The sequence below is a fragment of the Gastrolobium bilobum genome, unplaced genomic scaffold (genome assembly GCF_033153095.1).
Source record: "Gastrolobium bilobum isolate Gb01-03AN ecotype WA unplaced genomic scaffold, APGP_CSIRO_Gbil_v1 utg50351, whole genome shotgun sequence".
Classification (NCBI taxonomy): Eukaryota; Viridiplantae; Streptophyta; class Magnoliopsida; order Fabales; family Fabaceae; genus Gastrolobium; species Gastrolobium bilobum.
The window spans coordinates 64462-84317 of record NW_026897333.1 but is presented as its reverse complement, the minus strand read 5'-3'; the positions used below and the strand labels follow the sequence as shown (position 1 = coordinate 84317).

General features: G+C 33.3%; 1 protein-coding gene across 1 annotated transcript; it reads left to right on the top strand.

The window, feature by feature from the left end:
* Nucleotides 1-2281: 2281 nt before the first annotated feature.
* On the top strand, nucleotides 2282-3070 carry LOC133306097 (zinc-finger homeodomain protein 2-like). The gene has a single exon (XM_061506379.1). The coding sequence runs from the start codon at nucleotides 2282-2284 to the stop codon at nucleotides 3068-3070; it is 789 nt and encodes a 262-aa protein (XP_061362363.1).
* Nucleotides 3071-19856: the final 16786 nt, after the last annotated feature.

Sequence of the window (19856 nt, the reverse complement as noted above, 5' to 3'; positions counted from 1 at the left end):
GGGATAGGTGGTTAGGGCGCCATTTGCTTTGGTTTTAGGGATCGAAAAATTGTTAGATAACCATATAATATTCTATTATGTGTAATTATGCATAATACGTTAGAATTTTTTAAATAGAAATTACTTATTTATAAATAATTTTTTTACATATATTAATTATTAAATAGAAAGACTATATAGGAGAGCTTGTGCATCTAAAAAAATCCAGCTTTTCTGTTTGTCCGGTGCAATTATGTTCCGAATTTTAAATTTAGTTAAATAGTAAATTATTTATTCAATTAATTATAAATATTATAAACTTTTTCTTCTCATTAACAACGAAATTCGCAACTAGTTGTAATAAATGACACGTAATAATTTAATAAAAAATAGTATTTTCACGGCATTTGATAAAAAATTTGTCAAACAAAAACACTTTTATCAGTGTTCCTAATCTTACGTACCGGAGTTAATGACTTGATAAAATTAGTATTAAAAAATTATTCTAGATATATACATTGTACTTGGAGCTTGCAATTTTATAAATAAAGTAAAATAAAATTGAAAAGCTCCAATGAAATTGTGAGTACACCCCATAACTTGTTATAATTTGTTTATTTCATCCTTTAGTATCCTAAGTTGACCATTTTGAATGGAGAAAATATGTATTGGGAAGCGTTTTTTTACGATTGAAACTAATAAAAACACAATAAAGTTTATCAAAATTTTTTTATCAATATATTATGTTACATTCTCCTCGTTATGCAATCTAGCGAGAATAGACTGAATACGTGGCAGTGTTCGTATGATTAATCATTCTCGCTGAGCAGTCTAGCGAGAATAACATAATGTTGACACGTGACAAAAAAATATAAATATTCTTTGCTAAAGCTATTCAGGTAATTAATTTTGTTGAGCTGCTCAGTGAAAATAATTGACCTTTCAGATGCTACTACATATCCAATCCATTCTCAATGAGTGACGTAACAAGAATGTGACATATCATTTTGATAAAATTTTGTTAAAATGTGACATACGAGTATTTTTTAATGACAATGGTCAATGTCCCCCGTCTGGTTTTGGGAAAAGTTACATCGCATTGCAACACTGCATGAACCGCAGAGTAAGCTCACCGTAGCAAAAGCAAAGAAACAGGAGTGAAGTTAACGGTAATCCCTAATAATAAAGAAAAAAGAAAGAAGGGTGAGGGAAGAGTGACGTCATGTGTTGTCGGAGAAGAAGGGCACGTAGGCAGCTCCCATAAATGCAGACAGATTAATTCGTCCGATGTGAAGTCCGTGTCCTAAGGTTTTATCTTTATTCATTGCATGCTTCCTCTCTCCCGTTTCTGCTGCCAATTCTTCAACCACTCTCAATTTTTTAGTTCTATTTCTAAAACACACAAACACAAGCACAAGCACACACCAACCATATTCCCTCTCTTTACTCACTCTCATCTCATCCTTATGCTTATCCTTTGCTATAAATGCCAACTAGTTAAACATTAAACCCATAACTTTATTCTTTTAATATTCCACTTGTTATTTGTTGTCTACTGTATGCAGAAAATGTAACTGATTTATAAAAAAAATTTCTTTTTAAGAAAAAAAAAAAACAAGGTTAGAAAAAAAGAGAGAGTAGAGACGTGGTTATAGGCAGTTAAAGTAAAAAGTAAATGACTGAAAATCAACGGTACAGGTGTTAATTATGTAGTGGCAAGTATTTGATTGGCTTTCCAGAGTGAGACACCTCTTTTCTGCAGACCGTTTATTGATGTCGACCACATCCTCTTCCCATCTCTTATCTTCTTTTCCTAACTCAAAACAAAATAATAATTATTGTACTTATGTGACAATATTACTATGAGAATGATATACTTATAATTTTTTTTTATAGTTTTTTATGATTATATCTTAACACCGTTGATTTTCGTCAATCAACAATTATGAATTTTGCAAATTAAACTCATCAACTAATTATTAATTCACAACAAATGATAACCGTTGATCGACGGAAATCAACAGTGTTAAAATATGATTGTAAGATGTTTAAAAAAAAAAATATAAGTATAAATTTTCTCTTATATTAAATATTACTATTATTAAATCCAATATAAATAAATGGAATCTTACTTAGCTTAGTTTATCATTTTCACTTTTCTGTCATGTAGATCTTCTATTGCCTCTCTATTCTCAAACAATAGGGCATAACCAAGGTCTAAATTATAAGGGGAGAACAAAATTATCGAGGGAATTTTTTTTTTTTTGTTTAAAAAAAAAAAAAACTAAAAGTGGAGAGCGATATGGAATTTGACGAGCAAGAGGAGGAAATGGGGATCCCGGAGCCGCCGCCGCCGAGTTACGACTCGCTAGGAAACTCAGCTTCCAGGTCCAAAATCGGCGGCGCTGTCGGAGCTGAGGGAGCAGCATCCACCATTGGACGAAAAGGTGGGTTCAGCACAACTGGGACAGTTAGGTACAGGGAATGCCAGAAGAACCACGCCGTCAGCTTCGGAGGCCACGCCGTCGACGGCTGTTGTGAGTTCATGCCGGCGGGAGAGGAAGGAACCTTGGAGGCCGTGATTTGCGCGGCCTGTAACTGCCATCGGAATTTCCACCGCAAGGAGATCGACGGCGAGATGAGCTCTTATCAGCGGCCGCAGCCTCCGCAGCAGCTGCACCACCAGTATCACCAGCAATTCTCGCCTTACTACCACCGCGGACCACCTCATCCCGCCGGATACCTCCACCACCACTTGGCAACTCCTCCGATGGCGCAGCACAGGCCGCTGGCCCTCCCGGCTGCTGCGTCGGGAGGGGGAATGAGTAGGGAGGAGGAAGACATGTCGAATCCGAGCAGCAGCGGCGGCGGAGGAGGCGGAGGCAGCGGCGGAACTAAGAAGAGATTTAGGACCAAGTTCACGCAGGAGCAGAAGGAGAAGATGGGGGCATTTGCGGAGCAACTTGGTTGGAGAATCCAGAAGCATGATGAAGCTGCTGTTGAGCAATTCTGTGCTGAGAATTGTATTAAGAGAAACGTTTTCAAGGTTTGGATGCACAATAACAAGAACAACCCTGGTAAGAAACCCTAATTTTTATTATTCTTTCTCTCTTTCGATCGATATGGCTGGGCATTTTTTATGCCATTCTCTCTCTCTCTCTCTGAACTGCCTCTTTTAGTATCAATGGGGTGGGTGGGACAAGAGGGAGAGAAGAGAGAGAGAGAGAGCGTTGTGTATGAAAGAAAACGGGCCAAAAAAAAAAAATTGTAATATGAGATTTGAATGGAGATCAAGCTAGGGTTCTTAGTCGTTCTTCATTTGCTTAATTATTTTAGTCAATTTCAGTTTATACTGTTATTTTATGGGACTTTAGTGTGTGTAGATTTCTAGTTTCGTGTTGGCATGTTCTGTGCAACCTTCAGTTAGCAGGCATTTGGTGAGGATAATTAAATTATGAGGTTAACATGTACTACTGTACATTAATTGTGAATTAATTCTCGTTTATTTGTCTGTAAAAAAATACAAAAATGAAGAAGAAAAAGTAACAATTGAAAAACTTGCTAGTGTTTCGACATATGTGATGCTGAAAATCACAGCGAGAGTGAGTAATGGAGGTATGAGAAAAAAATATTCCTATATAATAACTTTAATTTAATTAACGTGTATCACATGCAAATGCAATGCTGTTTAAGTTCGATTTGTGTTCGTTCTTCATATCTGCCATCTTCTGCATTTCCTCCTCCAGATTCTTTTTCTTATATTAAAATTTAAAATCTCAAAGTCCCCACCATTTTATTCTGGACACAATTCAATGTACGAGAGCTTAGAAATTCATGATCCAAACTAATGCGAGTGATAGTGTTTTGTGTTGTGAAACTATGCGTTGTTGTTGAGGATGTGCCTCGTCCTCCTTTATTAATTTTGTTTTTTTTGTTTTTGTATATCCGTCCTCCTTTATTAATTGTTCCATAGATTTTCAGATAATTTCTTCCCTTCTGTGTTGGGTCATTGTTATTTCTTTTTTCTATCTCTAGAAAAAATAAATAAAGAAAAAAACATTTAAAGTTCTATGGTTTCAATGATTCAATTCCCATTCTGAGATATGTTTGGTTAGTGCGCTGTGAAAAGCGAGAAAGTGATGAAAGAACATAATAAACAAGGAGTGGGTGTTCACGCGGCAAAATCGTACACTGTTTGCTTTGCCTGTCAGGTTTCAGATTACAGGCTTGCAGTTCAGACGTTCAGACTTTTTTTCCCATTATGATTAACATTTAACAGCATTCGAAATCCTAATTCTGCTATACTTTTCCTTATCCATTGTTTTTTTTTTCCCCAAGCTATATTTTGAGGGAAAAACCCATACACAACAAAAATTAAGAGTTTCGTGTTGGTTTAGGTTTAGTTTCAATTTTAAATATTATCTATAGATTTTTTGGTAGGATCATCCGGTCGGAAAAACTCTCCATACCTGCGCAGTCCCTATTGCCATGGATTCGAACTCAAAATTATTGCTTAAGTTGAAATAACTTTTACTAGTTGATCCACTACTTTCTCTTGTTTAATTAAGTACAAATGCCTTTTAGGAGCATTCATAACCTAGCTAAATCCATTTTTTTAATACATAACTAAATCGATTTAAAGTTAAAAAAATCGTATCGTAATTATTCTAAACCGGTTAAGTTTAGTTTGATCCGAATTAGTTTAATTTATTTTTATCTATTTGAATTGAACCAAATCGAACCAAGCATATAATTCTATGATACTTATATATATATTTTTAATAATTTACTGTCTAAATTTTAATTTACAGTTTATTTAAGAAAATGTTTTAAGCTAATTTGTTCTATATATGTCTCTTAACAGTGCTTTTTAAGATTTTTGGGTGAATATATTATCGGTTAAATCATGAAAAGATGCACTACCAAAAAAAAAAAAAAGAAGTGAAAAGAGAAAGAATAAGAAGTTGAATTTGTGTTTTTCTTAAAACATATTTGATAGAAAATTAAATAACAAAATTGAAAAAAAAATTATTTAAATTGATTTAATTGGATTCCAAATCTAAAGAATTTATCAATCTAGCTCAAGAATATCCCTGATTCCCTGAACCGCTAGGAACACCCTTCTTGTTGCTGTATGTTAGTATTTCTATATCACGAGGGTGATTATATATACAAAGTTACAAACAAAACTGGAGGAGGTTGCATGTTATTGAGTTCATAGTTTTTTTCTTTCTTTTTCTTTTTGTGAGGAGTTCCTAGCTTTTGGTTTATCTCATTATGTCCTTGGTTTAAGCATCTTCTCATCAAAGGCCAATCAGTTTTCAACTTCAAATGAGAATTCTAAAACGGTAAATTAAAAAAAAAAAAAAAAACTTTTATTTTATAAGCAGTTGAACTCATATATATGCTCAGTGTTAGGATCGGTAAAATCGACGAAAGGAATTAAATAACTAACTATGTAAATTTTATAAATTTCAAGTTAAGAAATAATAATAATAACTTAATTTAAAATTTGAATAAGTTACAAAGAATAAATTTTATCGATAATTAATTTACTGAGGACATTTTATAATATTTTCATGATCTTTAAAATTAGGAATGCCTGAGTATGTTATATTTGATCGCATGCACGTTGATGTATATTCATAGTTTGGAAAGAACAACGTCCATCTTCCTAATGAGATTCATCATGAACATAGGGGTTTGATTTCTATTTGTTGCGATTGTCCCCATATCTTGTAATCTCCTTATAAATAGTGTAAAAGGTTAATGAGAAGGAGTTAAATCCATAATGCTTAATTTATTTGCCCATACTGACAAAAAGATGATGTTCCCAAATCATCTAGAGAAAAAAAAAAGTTATGGAACCAAGAGTAATGTTAATTAGAATTTTTTTGACAAAATACAATTAAGAGTTTGTCAAGATTTAAGGTATGTGTTGGATTAATTAACGGTAGAAATCACTTATCAATCTGAAAGTCAGTAAAATGTTAACCCATTTTAGTAAAACTTCGAAAAGTTTGGTCTCGTGAAACTGAAGTGCCAACTGAGACACATAACTTGTTAAATATATCTTTAATTAATTGTTTGATTGATTGCGAGAAAATGGTGTGCAAATTACTGGGTGATGGATCAAACACTTACTACTAGGTTAGAAGCTATCGTTGTTAGTCCGGGTGCAACTTAATTTTCTATTTACCCTACCAGTCCAAGCCTCTTGGTTTAATATGATTATGACCAGAGGGCGATGGAGGTATAAGAGAAGGAGGCAAGTGCCCACCCTTAAAATATGTTATGAAAATATAAAAATATTTTTCTCTTAAAATTCAAGTTTTTTCAATTTAATATCGGGGTAGGATATTATAACAACTAATTAGGGTTACTACCAATCAATTTCACTGTTAGATCGATTATGTTGATCCAACGGTTATATTTATTTCCATCTTTGTATAATTATGATTCCTTATATTTAAAATAAAAAAATTAAATATGGAAAATCATAACCATACAAAGGTAAAAATAAATATAAAATATTAAATATGAGGAATCATAACCATACAAAGATGAAAATAAATATAACCGTTGGATCAACATAATCGATCTAACGGTGAAATTGATTGGTAGTAGCTTAGTTGGTTGTTATAATATCATACCCCTTTAATTTTTCTCCTTCTATTTTATTTATTTTACAGTGAGTTTTTTTTTCTCCTCCACCTTCATTATCCAAATCTAATCTAGATCTAAATCTAAACCAGATCCAGTTAGCGGGCCGTTGCTGCTCGCAAGTCACGTTCTAGACCAAACCTAGATCTATATGTACTTGAACTTATTGAGTGTCCACCCTTCGTTAATTTTCTGGATCCGCCAATGATTATGACCATACTAGGATGTTGGCATCTACAACAATTTTCCCAACACCTGCCTCTCGCAAAGTGTCATCTCTGGGAATTGAATCAATAAATCCATAACCTCAGTTATCAAGTTTTAAATCGAACATTTACTATTAAGTCAAAAGCTATAGCTATTAATTAGGATATAACTCTTTCTACTTATTTCTACCACCAACTCAAATGTCATGGTTTGAGTTGACTTTGATCTCACATTGGCCATGCCAAAACAGGACGTTGGCATCTCCAACACAGGGTAAATACAAAATATATCAGTTTAAATTAAGATGTTAGATAAGTAATGAATGAGTAAGTAATGCGTATGTAAATATATGGTTACAGGTTCGAATTCCAAATATGCCATTATGTCGGAATCAAGTTGTAGATGGCCTACCTTTGACCTCAATTAAAAAAAAAGGACTTACCCTATCAATTGCATGATCAAGCAAGTTGTGGTTAAACGGTAACTGTGGAGCTTTAGGTTTAGGACACAGACAAGGGCTGAATAGCATATATAAGTTGAAGGATGTAAGGAACTTTATCTTCTTTTTATTATTTCTTTGGATGCTTTGAGAACTATCACAACTACAATCTATTATCTGATTTCAGTTCCCCATCCAGTTGGCTAGAAACCTGGATTCTAAAAATTCTTGGTCTCTATATTGGCAATGAAAATTTTGCTGTCATAAGAATCAATTTCGTAAAACAAAATCAATTTCCTTAAGATCTACTCCCAATGTCTGTGATAGACGAAAGTTTTAAATTATGCATTATTTTATGAGTCGGGTTTCTTGGAAGTATTCAAGTATGAGTTATAAAGAAGTACCACATCGACTAGATATAGACCAAGTGATGACTATATAAGTGCAAAAAGACCCATAAACCTACAGCCTTAAGGTTTTGGGTTGAGATGTGGTGTCGGCCCACTTATTATGGTTTGTCATTTAACCCATTGGTGGATGTACCCTTTGCAAAGGGTTTTGGGCTCCCCCGTACCATTCTTAACAGTGGTATCCGAGCCAAAGGTTTGGTTGGGCCGGGTATTTAGAGATGGTGATGTTTCAAGGCCTCCGCAGAAGGCTAGTGTGACTCCAATACTTAAAAAAAAAAAAGACTTCCGCAGAAGTTGCCCTTAAGGGGGAGCATAATGTTGGGTCTCATACTTGAGGGGAAGATGTTGGAAGTATTCAAGTATGAGTTATAAAGAAGAGAGCCAGGGATCTTTGGCTCGGGTCGTAAAGGCCTGAGCTTACATGTCTAAAATTAGTTGTTGGCACCAGACTTGAACTTGTATAAAAGCTCCTTTAATAAAAAGGCCTCAGACTTCAATTCAAAAGCTCGGCCTTAGAGTCTCTCAGGCCGACCTAGTATATATATATATATATATATATATATACTACTTGTAATAGCCCTCTCTTTCTCCTCAATCCATTTCATCGCATTTTATTGGTTAAACAGAGTTTTTGAATGATTTTGGTCTATATTATACTGTTTGGATATATCTTAAATTTATGAATATTTATGAAATTACTAGTGTTATTGATTATATATTTTGTTTGGATAAATTTTTATTATCTTATTTTTTTAAAACGGCTAACAGGCTAAACCAGACTTTTATTTTTTGTAAATAAGACAAGTCACAGGCCAATAATTATATTTATAACAAATAACAGACTTGGTCAGACTGACCCATTTGAATACAGACTTAGTCTTTTAAGAGCAAAGCTCGACACGGCTAACACCCCTACTTTCCGGAATACATAATTAAAATTGTAAGTGTTATAAAAAAAAAAAATTGTAAACGTAACACTTCCTTTATTTTAATCTCTAGCTTAAGCCTGCCATAAAACACCACAAAAAAATGCCACAAAGTGCCTTCGTGTACTAAAAATAATCGTTTACAGCCTGTAAAGCTTTTTATTTGGGGAGAAAAAAACAAGTTTCCTTGTTTATTTATATTTTTCTATTTTCTTTTCCTTTTTAGTTTTTGTACAAGATCTGTGTCTTGAAAGTTCAAAGCATGTCGTAGAATCACTTACACATGCACCGCCCTTTCTTTTTCTTTGTTTTGGCTTGACTTTTTTTTGGGTTCATAGATTGAATACTATTGTCACTCGACTTGTAATCGTAGGTCGTACCACTAATATAGTAGATGGTCAAATCAAAACTCAAGACTAGGTCGCGACATCGTCTGACATGTTAACGTGCATCTTCATGTATAGTTGAGACATGACGTTGAAGCTTCTTGTGCATTTATTTATGCTCCTAATTCTAAGAAAAATGTTAAGTAGCACTGAGAATTATTATTATAGACTTTGTTAGGAGGAAAAAAAATATTTAATATTATTTTAGATAATTTTGTCAAATGTTCACCTAAACGATGTAGTTTTGAGGTTAAAAAATTAAAAAACTAAAATGATAAAGACTATTATAATTCTGAAATAAATTAAAATTACAAATACATTATGATTTCTGCCCCAAAATGACATCGTTTCGGCGATCATTAGATAAAGTTGTTTAAAATAATTTTAAGAAAAACAAACCCTTGTTAAAATGCAAAAAGTGGTTGTATCCATAAGAACGAAAGGCACCGAATAAGTTCATTACAAACTAAAAATTAAACCTATGCGTTTTTCGTTTATCATTTTTCGTACTAAGTAACGTACTATATGTATGCATTTCAAATCCGTGATTCTACTTAGGGGTAAGGAAAAAGATTACCATCTTGATCAGAACAGAGTATAGAAAAGTATCAACAAAGTCAATTGTATTATTGTATACCCTTTTTCTTCTTTAATCGGACTAGATTCTAGATTGTTGAGTTGAATGTTGTTATGGAAACTGAGACAGGGTTGTTGGGTTGATGAGTAACGAGTTCGAAGAATGGGCCAAGATGGGCCCTACCCAAATGTTAATCATCAATAGTACAAAAGATGGGCCTTAAGAAGGTTTGATCTTATCTTATTCTGATCAACTTCAGGTATAATTAGGCCCACCATGTCAGGGTCATTAAATACATCTCCTTCAAGTGGGCCAGGCTTCCTCTAAAAAATAAGTAGGGACCATAAAAACAAGCCTTCATAAAACCTTTTGGTGTGTAGAGAACAAAAAAAACTTTTCCCTCACTGTCTCTCTGCAGGATACACTGGGCTTCTTCTGGATTGTGAAATGAAAGAAATGGCTAATTAGTTGAATAGCTAACATAATTTAGATTACAGATTTTATTTTGCTGTATTTGATGTTACTAGTTTGATCACTGTCACATCCTTATTTCCTAAATCTGCATGTCTTCAATTTAACTTTAAAATGAAATAAAAGAAACCAAGAAACGAAGTAAAGGAATAAAAAAAAGAAAAAAACAATAAAGTTGAGTTCTTCGGCTCTGAATCATCATTGAACCGCAGATCCTGAGCCTAAATCAGATAATTCAATCAACAAAAGATTGTTTTGGCTTCCTAAACATGGAAACCTCAAAATTGTTTTTTTTTGCCAAATGTCTCATTTTTACAGTGGTGCAAATAAATTTGTATCTAGATATGTTTTTGTATTGGTTACCTTTGGTCTGGTCTGAGTTTGATGTTAAAATCAGAAAAGTGAACAAAATAATGAAGCTACGTGTGTTTCGAACCAGGGAGATTGGAGTGAACAGCGCCTCTTCATACCACTAGACCACAATCGTCAATGCAATAAAATACACCATTTAATATATTTATTATATAACTATTAAGTTAAGAAAATTAATTCAATAATTGCATCCAATGGGATTCAAACGGATATACAATATAGCAAATACCACTAAACTATATCAGATTATTGTTTAAATGACACCATTTAAAATATTTATTATATAATTAAGTATAAAATATAAATTTATATATATATATATATATATATATATCCGATTCATGTTGTTCAACCAGTGACCCACCGGTTGAACCATTGATCCAGTGACCCGGTACCTCAGCTGAGTCAATGACCGGTCCAGCTCTAATAACATTGGATTGAATAATCGGATCCCATTGAGCTTGTCGGTTCCATAAAAGAATTGATGAATCGATTAGGTATCTGATTTATTTATTCCAAAAAACTGAGTCTGCATAAAATTGGTCTAAGAAAAAATTGGCCTATCTAATCGCATTTTGAGTTTGAAAAATTCTACATTATCATTTTAATTATTATGTTTAGATTTATTTTTAAGTATAATTCTTATTGTTATGAACTTAAGAATATTTTTATCTTATGTTATTATATATTAATATATTAGTTTATTATTTAATATAATAAAATTAAAAAAGACATATTTAATGAGAAATTTAGTTTTAAAAACATGTGTGTGATACTAGGCTACGAATTTGACAAAAATATCCCATTTAGTCCTGGACTTTTCCATTGAAACATTTACTTCTTTTTTTAACAATTCTTTCGTAATATTGCATTATGTTCTTTCAGTAATTTTATCTCTAAAAATAATTTTAATTTAGCCTATCCAAATACAAAAAAGTCTTTTAAATTAGTTTTTATAATGCTAAAGTTTGAGGTTGTAATGAACATAGCAGTTAAAGTCTTTCTTAACCATGGATGATAGACAAAAAACAGAGCACACAATTACATAATGTAATGACCATGTGAAGAGAATGGTTATTGTGAGTTTCCTACTAACAGTTTAATCACTCTCATACTAGTATAGCTCATTACGTTTATTACTAGAAGAATTCAGGAAACATAGAGAAACAAAATATATAAGAAACAAGGCAAAAAGTAACCCTCCACATATTTTGAGCCTTGATTTTAAATTTCAAAGGCTATTAGTAAGCATGTGGGATACCTTCTTCTCTTAAAAATAATGCTTATAAGCCAGGAAACCCAATAAACTGAAACTTGGCAACTGACCAATCTCATTGGAGAAGTGAAAATGTCTAACTGAATTGCACTGTTGTTTGGAATTAAAGCAGTTGATGAAATTATTTTATAATTATTTCAATTCAGTAAGAAAAAATTCACACATACCTACCAATATCAAATAATCATGCAGAAATGAAGCCATCAAAATCAGTTTGCTGAGTTGTGAAAGGCAAGACAGGTAAGAGTTGAATGTTACTACTACAAAATGCAAGCTTTGCTGTTGACAAATATAAAATTCCCATTACAGGTCCAGTTGAGGTGAAAAGATAGCACGGAAATCCTCCCCACTGCAGCATCAGCCAAACTAGGACAATGTTCCATGGAAACTCAACAAGGATAATAATAGAATTAAGAAAGCATTGGTAATTGAAAATGTCATTACACATGTAAGTCAACAAAAAGTGATGGTTCAAGCGGCTAGGATCACCTGGCATTGTGGGCTGGAAATGCTGCAGTCTGTAATCCCTCCACTGTCAGGAGCCGGGGGTGAACGCTGCTCTGTGAAACCAGCCTCACGCGGTGTCCCCCAGTCTAGGAGCCAAGAGACCTGAGCCTTCGCTCAAGACCCATAGCTCAACTCTCAACTTGGAGCGGGCAGACCAGCATGGCGCATCATCCGACCCAACCAAGCGATACCAGAACCGTGTTCCATCACCTTAGTTGCCCCCACTTGGGTTACAAGCTGGAGCTACCCAACTCGGCGAACTGACAAGCCTGTCAGACGATTATATAGACCAATTTGTGTCACATCCTTACCAATGTGGGACTTTCAACTGCCATGAAAAAAAATAAAGGCGGTGTAGTCCAAGTTGGAATGTGGTCTGTCCCAAGAGTTTACTTGATCCTCCCCTTTCTCCGTGTTATAACACTGTTAACACAAAATTGTTGCAGTTGATGCAATGATTTTCCGCTTATAAGTAAGTAAATGATCTTACTCGATAATTTGAGAGCGTGCAAGGAAAAAAAAGTTGGAAATGCATCCTACAAATTCAAATTTGAAGTAGCAGAATGCGATACTAATGGAGTTGAATCAGTGTCTTCAGGTATCCCGAATGAATGATTCTATGGCCTCCATGGTTATGAAATATAGTGTGCTAGAAACCAGCTGTAGTTTTGCATTTAACCAAAGAAAAAATGCGGTCAGGCAGTGCTCTAACATGATTCTAGCCAAAGACATTTTCAAGAAAGAGACCTACAAACTGGAATCCAAGCTGAAATACTGATACTGTTGGACCCATACAACAATTCAGACATATGGACAAAGTGATTCTTTTATTTTGTTCACCTTTCAAGTCCAAAATAAACTCTTTAATTTGCTTAAGGAGTGTATGTATACAACTGTATTAGCCTTTGACAATGATGTTAGAGAATAATTTAAACCATTAAAAAGGTCTTCACTCATTACCTTAAAGTTTTGGATTAAAGTGATTCTTTATATGGTATCAAAGCTTCAATGACCACAAGGTCACAAGTTCGATTCTTACCGCCCCCACTAGATCTATAGAACATTTCAAAGATATTCAAGCTAAATTTAAAGCACATATTGTTAAAACTTATAAAAGAGAAAAAAAAGGATAAGTAGGATTATTTTTCTTTGTGAACAAGGGAAGATTGTAGTATTATAATTGAACAAAGAGATTTCGGTATCTATATAACGTTAAGCAATAGGCACGTACATACTGTATAGCAGAATTTATGTTACAATTTTTGTTTGCTCAAATCAGATCTGTGTATGTGTTTTTAAAAGTGGGAATGATATGTACTGCATTGAGAATTCAACATACTGTGTTAAAAACATTCGTGAGAAATGAGAAACGGTATATGAATAATACGAAGAACAACATAATATAACAGGCAGAATAATGGGATTGTGATGATTTGGTGAAGTGGGTTGGATCAGCACTGGTATTTTTTGGTTCTATATACGTTGATGTTGATGGTTGTGAGTTGTGACACCATAACAAGGCAACGCAAGGAATCTAGTAAAAGTAAAAGTGATGATTCAGTGTCTGAGAAAATAGTTGAATTGGAATTTTTAAGGATGAAAGAAGAAAGGACTTCGGTTCTCGTTAATCTAACCCACATTACATTGTGGGCTTAATATTTCCATGATTCGTCCAAATTCCGAAAAGCCTGTTAAAGTGTCCATCCCTTCTTGGGCTTTGATATTAAAAAAGCTAGCCCCAGAAAAGTGGGTAGGTGAGGAACTGAAAATCATGTTCTCTCTCTTTGTTTAATGAAAAATAATAATAAGAATACGTAAAGTATGTTTGATTGTTGGATTTTATGTTTGTTATGTTACATGATTGAGAAGAGAGAGGAGAGAGAAGAAAGGAGAGAGAAAAATTAAGGGATGAGATCTATATAAAAATGTGTGTGTAGGAAAGTTATGTTACATCATGTAACATAACAAACATAAACCCTTGATTGTTAGTATGAAATGAAATTTGTATTTTAAAGGAGATATCATTTTCTTAAATGAAGGAATAGTATTCTTATTAGGTTTTATCAACAAAAGAAGAGGAAGTGTTCTAGGTACTTTCTAGATAGTTTGTGAGTAGAAAGAAGCCATTTTTCCGTAGATATTTGGATGAGAACGTGGCGTTCATTTTACTAAAATGAAATTGGAAGTAATGGTCACAGAAACTATATTTGATCATTATTATGGAATGAAACTTTGTCATTCCCAAGTACATATCATTTTCTGAAACGAAAGAGTAGCACTTTTCTTTAACGAAAGTACCGCTTCCTCTTTTGAAATAAAAAAGTCAAATTTTTTTGTACTGAAATAAAAAGTTCAATTATTATTACTATATCACGCATATTTTAACAAAATTCCAAACATGATGATCAAAATATCTAAATTACATTTCCTTTGATGCTGAAGGTAAGCCATCAGTTATACATACGCTTGGTGTGTAGAACCAATCTCATTTTTGTGCTTTCGCCTTCATTACTTGACTTTACTGAATCTTTCCTGTGATGTGTATAAAATGTAACAGATTTCATGTTATCTACAATATTAATTACAGATAGCTACAATAGATCCATTGTAGTCACTTTCTTGAGGTGAGTAATGAATGTTGTTCATTTAGATCCTCTGTACACGCACATGGCTGCTGCCTTTCCCTTATGGATCTCCTCGTGTCTTGTTTACATCAAATATACCCATTTTGAAAAGGTTCGAGAAAGGTCCTTAGAAAATATTTTTTTTTATTTTAACATAAAAATCTGTTATTTGAGCATGTGATATGTAAAAGTTATTATAGTTTAAGCATGAATAAAAGAATACACCGACTCAGTATGAAGACAACTATATTGTTTTTTTTATTTTGTTGCACTTACATTGGGAATGTGGATTAAGATTAATAACATGGAAATAAAATATTTTGGGCAAACTTTCCTTTCATTACTAAAGTACCAGTTTTCCTTTCTCTTTAATTTCAAATTCAATTTCTTTACTTTAATTTATTTTTTTATTTTTTCCTTCCTCTACTCAACTCACACACACCCTTAAAGAACAAGTATATTATTAAAAGAAGAAAAGAAAAGGCAATAGCCGCGTGTGTTACTGTTTTAATGTCTAATACTGATGACCATTTTTGTCTTCACGAGCGGGTGTCTTTTGGGACCTGCACCAGACAAATCTCATGTTGCGGGCCTGAGACAATTGGGAATAAAGCTGGCAATTGTAGCTAAGCCCAATTGGTGTCGAAATTGTTTTGTTGACTCCCACTGTAAACTTATTTTATACAATTTTTTTTTTCTTTGGTAACAACTTATTTTATACTATTATTTTCAGTTTTCTCCCGTTGCAGCATGAATTTTTTTTTTCCTGGAACAGAGAACGTGTAACATGATTGTTATTTATCCTATTATTTAATTATCATGTGTTAACGTTTGCACACAATATACTTATTTATTGGTGCATTATAAGAGGGCAAAAAATAATTTATTAGAACGTGTATAGTAACATTCTCAAAAATATATTTTTGTTGTAAAATTACTAAGAATTAGAATATAAAGATAAGAGATAGAGGAATGTATTCAGATTGTATTGTCACACTACAATGATGCTTTATTTATAGGCTCGGAAAACATGAAAGTTACAATAACTGAAATTATTCTCCAACGGTCATAATATCTCCAACGGTCGTAATATCTCCAACAACCATAACGTCTCCAACAGCCATAACGTCTTCAACGGCCATAACGGTTATATAACGGATATGGACAACCAATAAATTATTTATAACACTTCCCCTTTGATGTACAATAATCCTATTGAGAAGAAATATGTATCAGAAGCTGCCTCATTAAAAATCTTACCAGAAAAATCCAATGATTGTAATCAAGATAAATGAAGATTGGATAGATGGAGATCAAAATTAGAAGATTTGAAGATCTTATCTGAAAAAAATCAAGATAATCAAATTGTTGAAAACGAGGCTTAAGCCCCCTAAAACTCCAGAAATTTCAATTAATGAGCAATTACCCACTGCCTGAGGGCGCTTAAGCCCCCAACACAGGGCTTAAGCGCGACCAAGTTAAAAAATTCTAATTCGAAGAGCGCACTTAAGAGCGCCACGTGAAAAATCCATGCAAATCTTAGGAGGCTTAAGCGCCCCACAGCGCGCTTAAGCGCTCCGAATGACCCAACTTAAGCACTTTAAGTATCCACTTAGGGCACAAATTCTTTGCTCTTAAAAACACAATTTGGGTCAGAATTAATCACATTTTCACATTTTTGGAGAGTTCTTGGTACTTGGAGGCAGAGGGAACGCGGCGAAACACCCGGTTCATGTTCGTGAACGGCGGAGACGGATAGGAATCAAGTCTGCACTGAAAGTTTTGAAGACTCACCAATCAACTATGAAGTTTGGGGAAGCTTTTATATTTTCTTTCATTCTTGATCTTGCTATGTCTGGCTAAATCCTTAAGTAGTTAGGGTTAGATGGAATTCAATTTTTTATTTATGCTTTGAACAATTCTTTACGTTAATTTTTCTTTTTATCATGAATGAAATTGTCTTTTCTTAATACTTTCTACGAGCTTGAATCTTGTAGATTGATGATAAGTGTCTAAGACACTATGTTTTTAAGGTTAAATATAGTTCAAATAATATTTAATATAATTAAAAATATAGTGTTAGTTAATAAAATCTAAAGATATTAAAATACCAACAACTGGATAAGATTCTAATCTCTTTTCAGTTTGTTTCAGGTCTAAAATAACAAATTGCAATCAAGAAGGATAAAGGCAGTTGCAAAGGATAAGGATCAAGAAAAATAAAGAATTAATCAAAATTAATCCTCAACGAGCCTGGTCCAAATTAAAAAACCCATTTTTATTTCTATAAAAACGCACGTTAGGGCTCATTCCATTCATTCTTAGATTGGGGGAAACGCGAAGAAAAGGAGGCAGAGGAACAGAGTAACGGTCAAAGCTTCACCGTGGAGACCGGGTTTTATTTTCCTTTTTATGAATTTTAGTTTCTTTTCATCTATTCTTGTTTTACTGACTATGTCAGGCTAATTTTTTTTAAGTAGTTAGGGCGAGACAGAACCAATGGGTTCTTAAACGCTATTTGCTTCTCTTATGATTTATATTCTTGATTTAAGTTATGCAATTAATTTATTTAAAATTTCCAGTCTTGTTTATGATCTGGCCAATCTTGAATGAACATTAGAGTCGTGCATGACAATAGGGATGTTGGTGTACCGATTTCGATTGATTGATTGTTGGAATTTGTATGATCTAGGGATATAGACTTATGAATTCTATAACCGTAGATTTTTGCGTTAATGCTTATTTTATGAAAAAGTACTAAGGGATTAGACTTTGGAGTGAAATAAAGGATTAGATTATCAAGGGATTGTGATTCTATCAAATATAGAAAGAACTGTTAATAACTTGATCCTGAATATAATTATAAGAATAAGTAGTTTCGTTAGGAAACTATTGGGGAAGTCGAGTCCTGGCTACGTCTTTTATTAAAATTCAAAACCAAATTCCTAGTTTATTAATTCTGAATTTATTTTCTAAAATATTAAAAACTAAAAATAAGTTTACAAATTTTGTTTTTAATTTAATTACAATATTCTCAAAGAACTCCTTTCATGATCGATCCAACTTTAGTTAAACAGATAAATTATTGCTTGGTCATCAGTCCTCGTGGGATCGACAACTTTTCTTATCACTTTATTACTTGTACGAGCGGTGCACTTGCCGAGTTCGCAACAATTGATCTTAGATAAATGTATGACAATAGGAATGTTGGTGCATGATCCTTGTATGACAATTTCATCGTAATCATTATGATTCTAAGGATAGACATAGGATTTGCGTAATCTTTAGATTCTTGAATTTAATGCTTATTTTCTTGTGGAATAATCGGAGAACTAGGGTTCTTGCAAGATGGTAAAGATTTAGGGTAACAAGGGATTGAGCCCTAATTATTATATTGATATTAATGATGATTAACTTAAAGAAGAAATTCAGACATAATCGAGAGATTGAAAGAAATCGAAGCCCTAGCTACGTTTAATTTTTATTAGTTAATTCAAATCTTTAAATTCTTGCGATTAATTAGTTTTAATATTTTAAATTTTAATTCAAATTTTGTTCCAAATACCTTTTTTATTGTCCAACTTAAGTTAAAGTAGTGAATTAGTGATTAAGTCATAATCCTCGTGAGAATACTTTAACATTATATTACTCGTACGACCGGTGCACTTGTCGTGAGTGCAACACCCATGAAATCGATATTTTGAACAGTTTTCTAGTTTTGGGTTCTAATATAAACTGCTCACAGTATGCAATACGATTCTTGTATGAAATTTCTTGCTGTAATAACATGACAGATGAATTGGGCCCTCACAAGGTGACAAAGCGGGCGGCATGTACCGAGCTACAGAAGATGCCTTTAACGCTTTTCCATTTGTTTGGAACCGCATCGCTATAGAGCTACTTTAAATGACCTTTATTATACTTTACTTAACCTTTTCTAGCATAGCATGAAAGGCAAGTCTATGCTAAAAACTCAAAATACAGGCTTAAATTTCCCTTTTTTTTCTTTTTTTTTTTTTCCATTCCAAAGTCCACAAACATGCAATGACTGAAGAGCATCTTCAAAAGCTAGCTCAAATATTCAATTTCTATGTAAATTTAAATTTGGTGAAAGTATAGTACCTATCAGTGTTCACCTTGTCTTGTCCTTATGAACAAACCAAATGAGAGAAGGTCCCCACAGATGAACGGATGATGAACAGTCATGTATATGCGGTGGCACAGAAAATGTTTAATGTTGCAATGCCTCCATTCGCATCGTTTTCAGTTTTCACCATAGTCCCCACAAGCTAACGACAAGTCCCTTTACCGACTTGCCAGCTGATTCTGCGAAACATGAATTACCACGAATAAGACCTCACTGGGGTTTTGCTGAACATGGCAAACACTATAACAAACTAGAAAGATCACATATCAATCATGTATATCTTAAATCTTTGGCTTTTCGCTATATGTGAATTGTAACTACGAATCAGGTGGGTATTAATTACATTATTTTTTTTTTCCAGCTTAATGTTTAACATAAACTTCTCAATTTCATTAATTGAATGATTACGTCGTTGTGCCTAGGCTAAGAACAACATGATGCATGTAGCTATGTCTCTCTAGGTCGGTGGCCTATTTTGGTCTAAAATTTGTGTGGCAATAAAATTAGACACAGAATGCAAGTAGTCTCTTATAGGTTCTATCCCCTCTTGTGTTTTGTTCTCCGAAAAAATTGCTTGGTTGAAGATGGAAATGACAATTTGAAACCTGAAAGATTCTCTGAAGTCATAAAAGTGCAATGAGGAAACCCAAATATATCTTTTTCTTTAGACCAAACTCCTTCAGTTTCTTTCCCTTTTCGGTTTGTTTTTATTTACCATTGAAATAAAGGGAATTGCTTTTTGTTATGTAACATAACCTAAAAGCAAATTTCTTACTCTCACAAAAGGAGGAGAGAGGAGAAAATAGGAAAAAAGAGAAAAAATTTAAAGTGGGTCTTATATAAAATTTGTGTGTGTAGGAAGATGATTTTAG

Bases quoted from the DNA above. Each gene is read 5' to 3' on its own strand.
- LOC133306097 (XM_061506379.1), top strand. From the start codon at position 2,282: ATGGAATTTGACGAGCAAGAGGAGGAAATGGGGATCCCGGAGCCGCCG.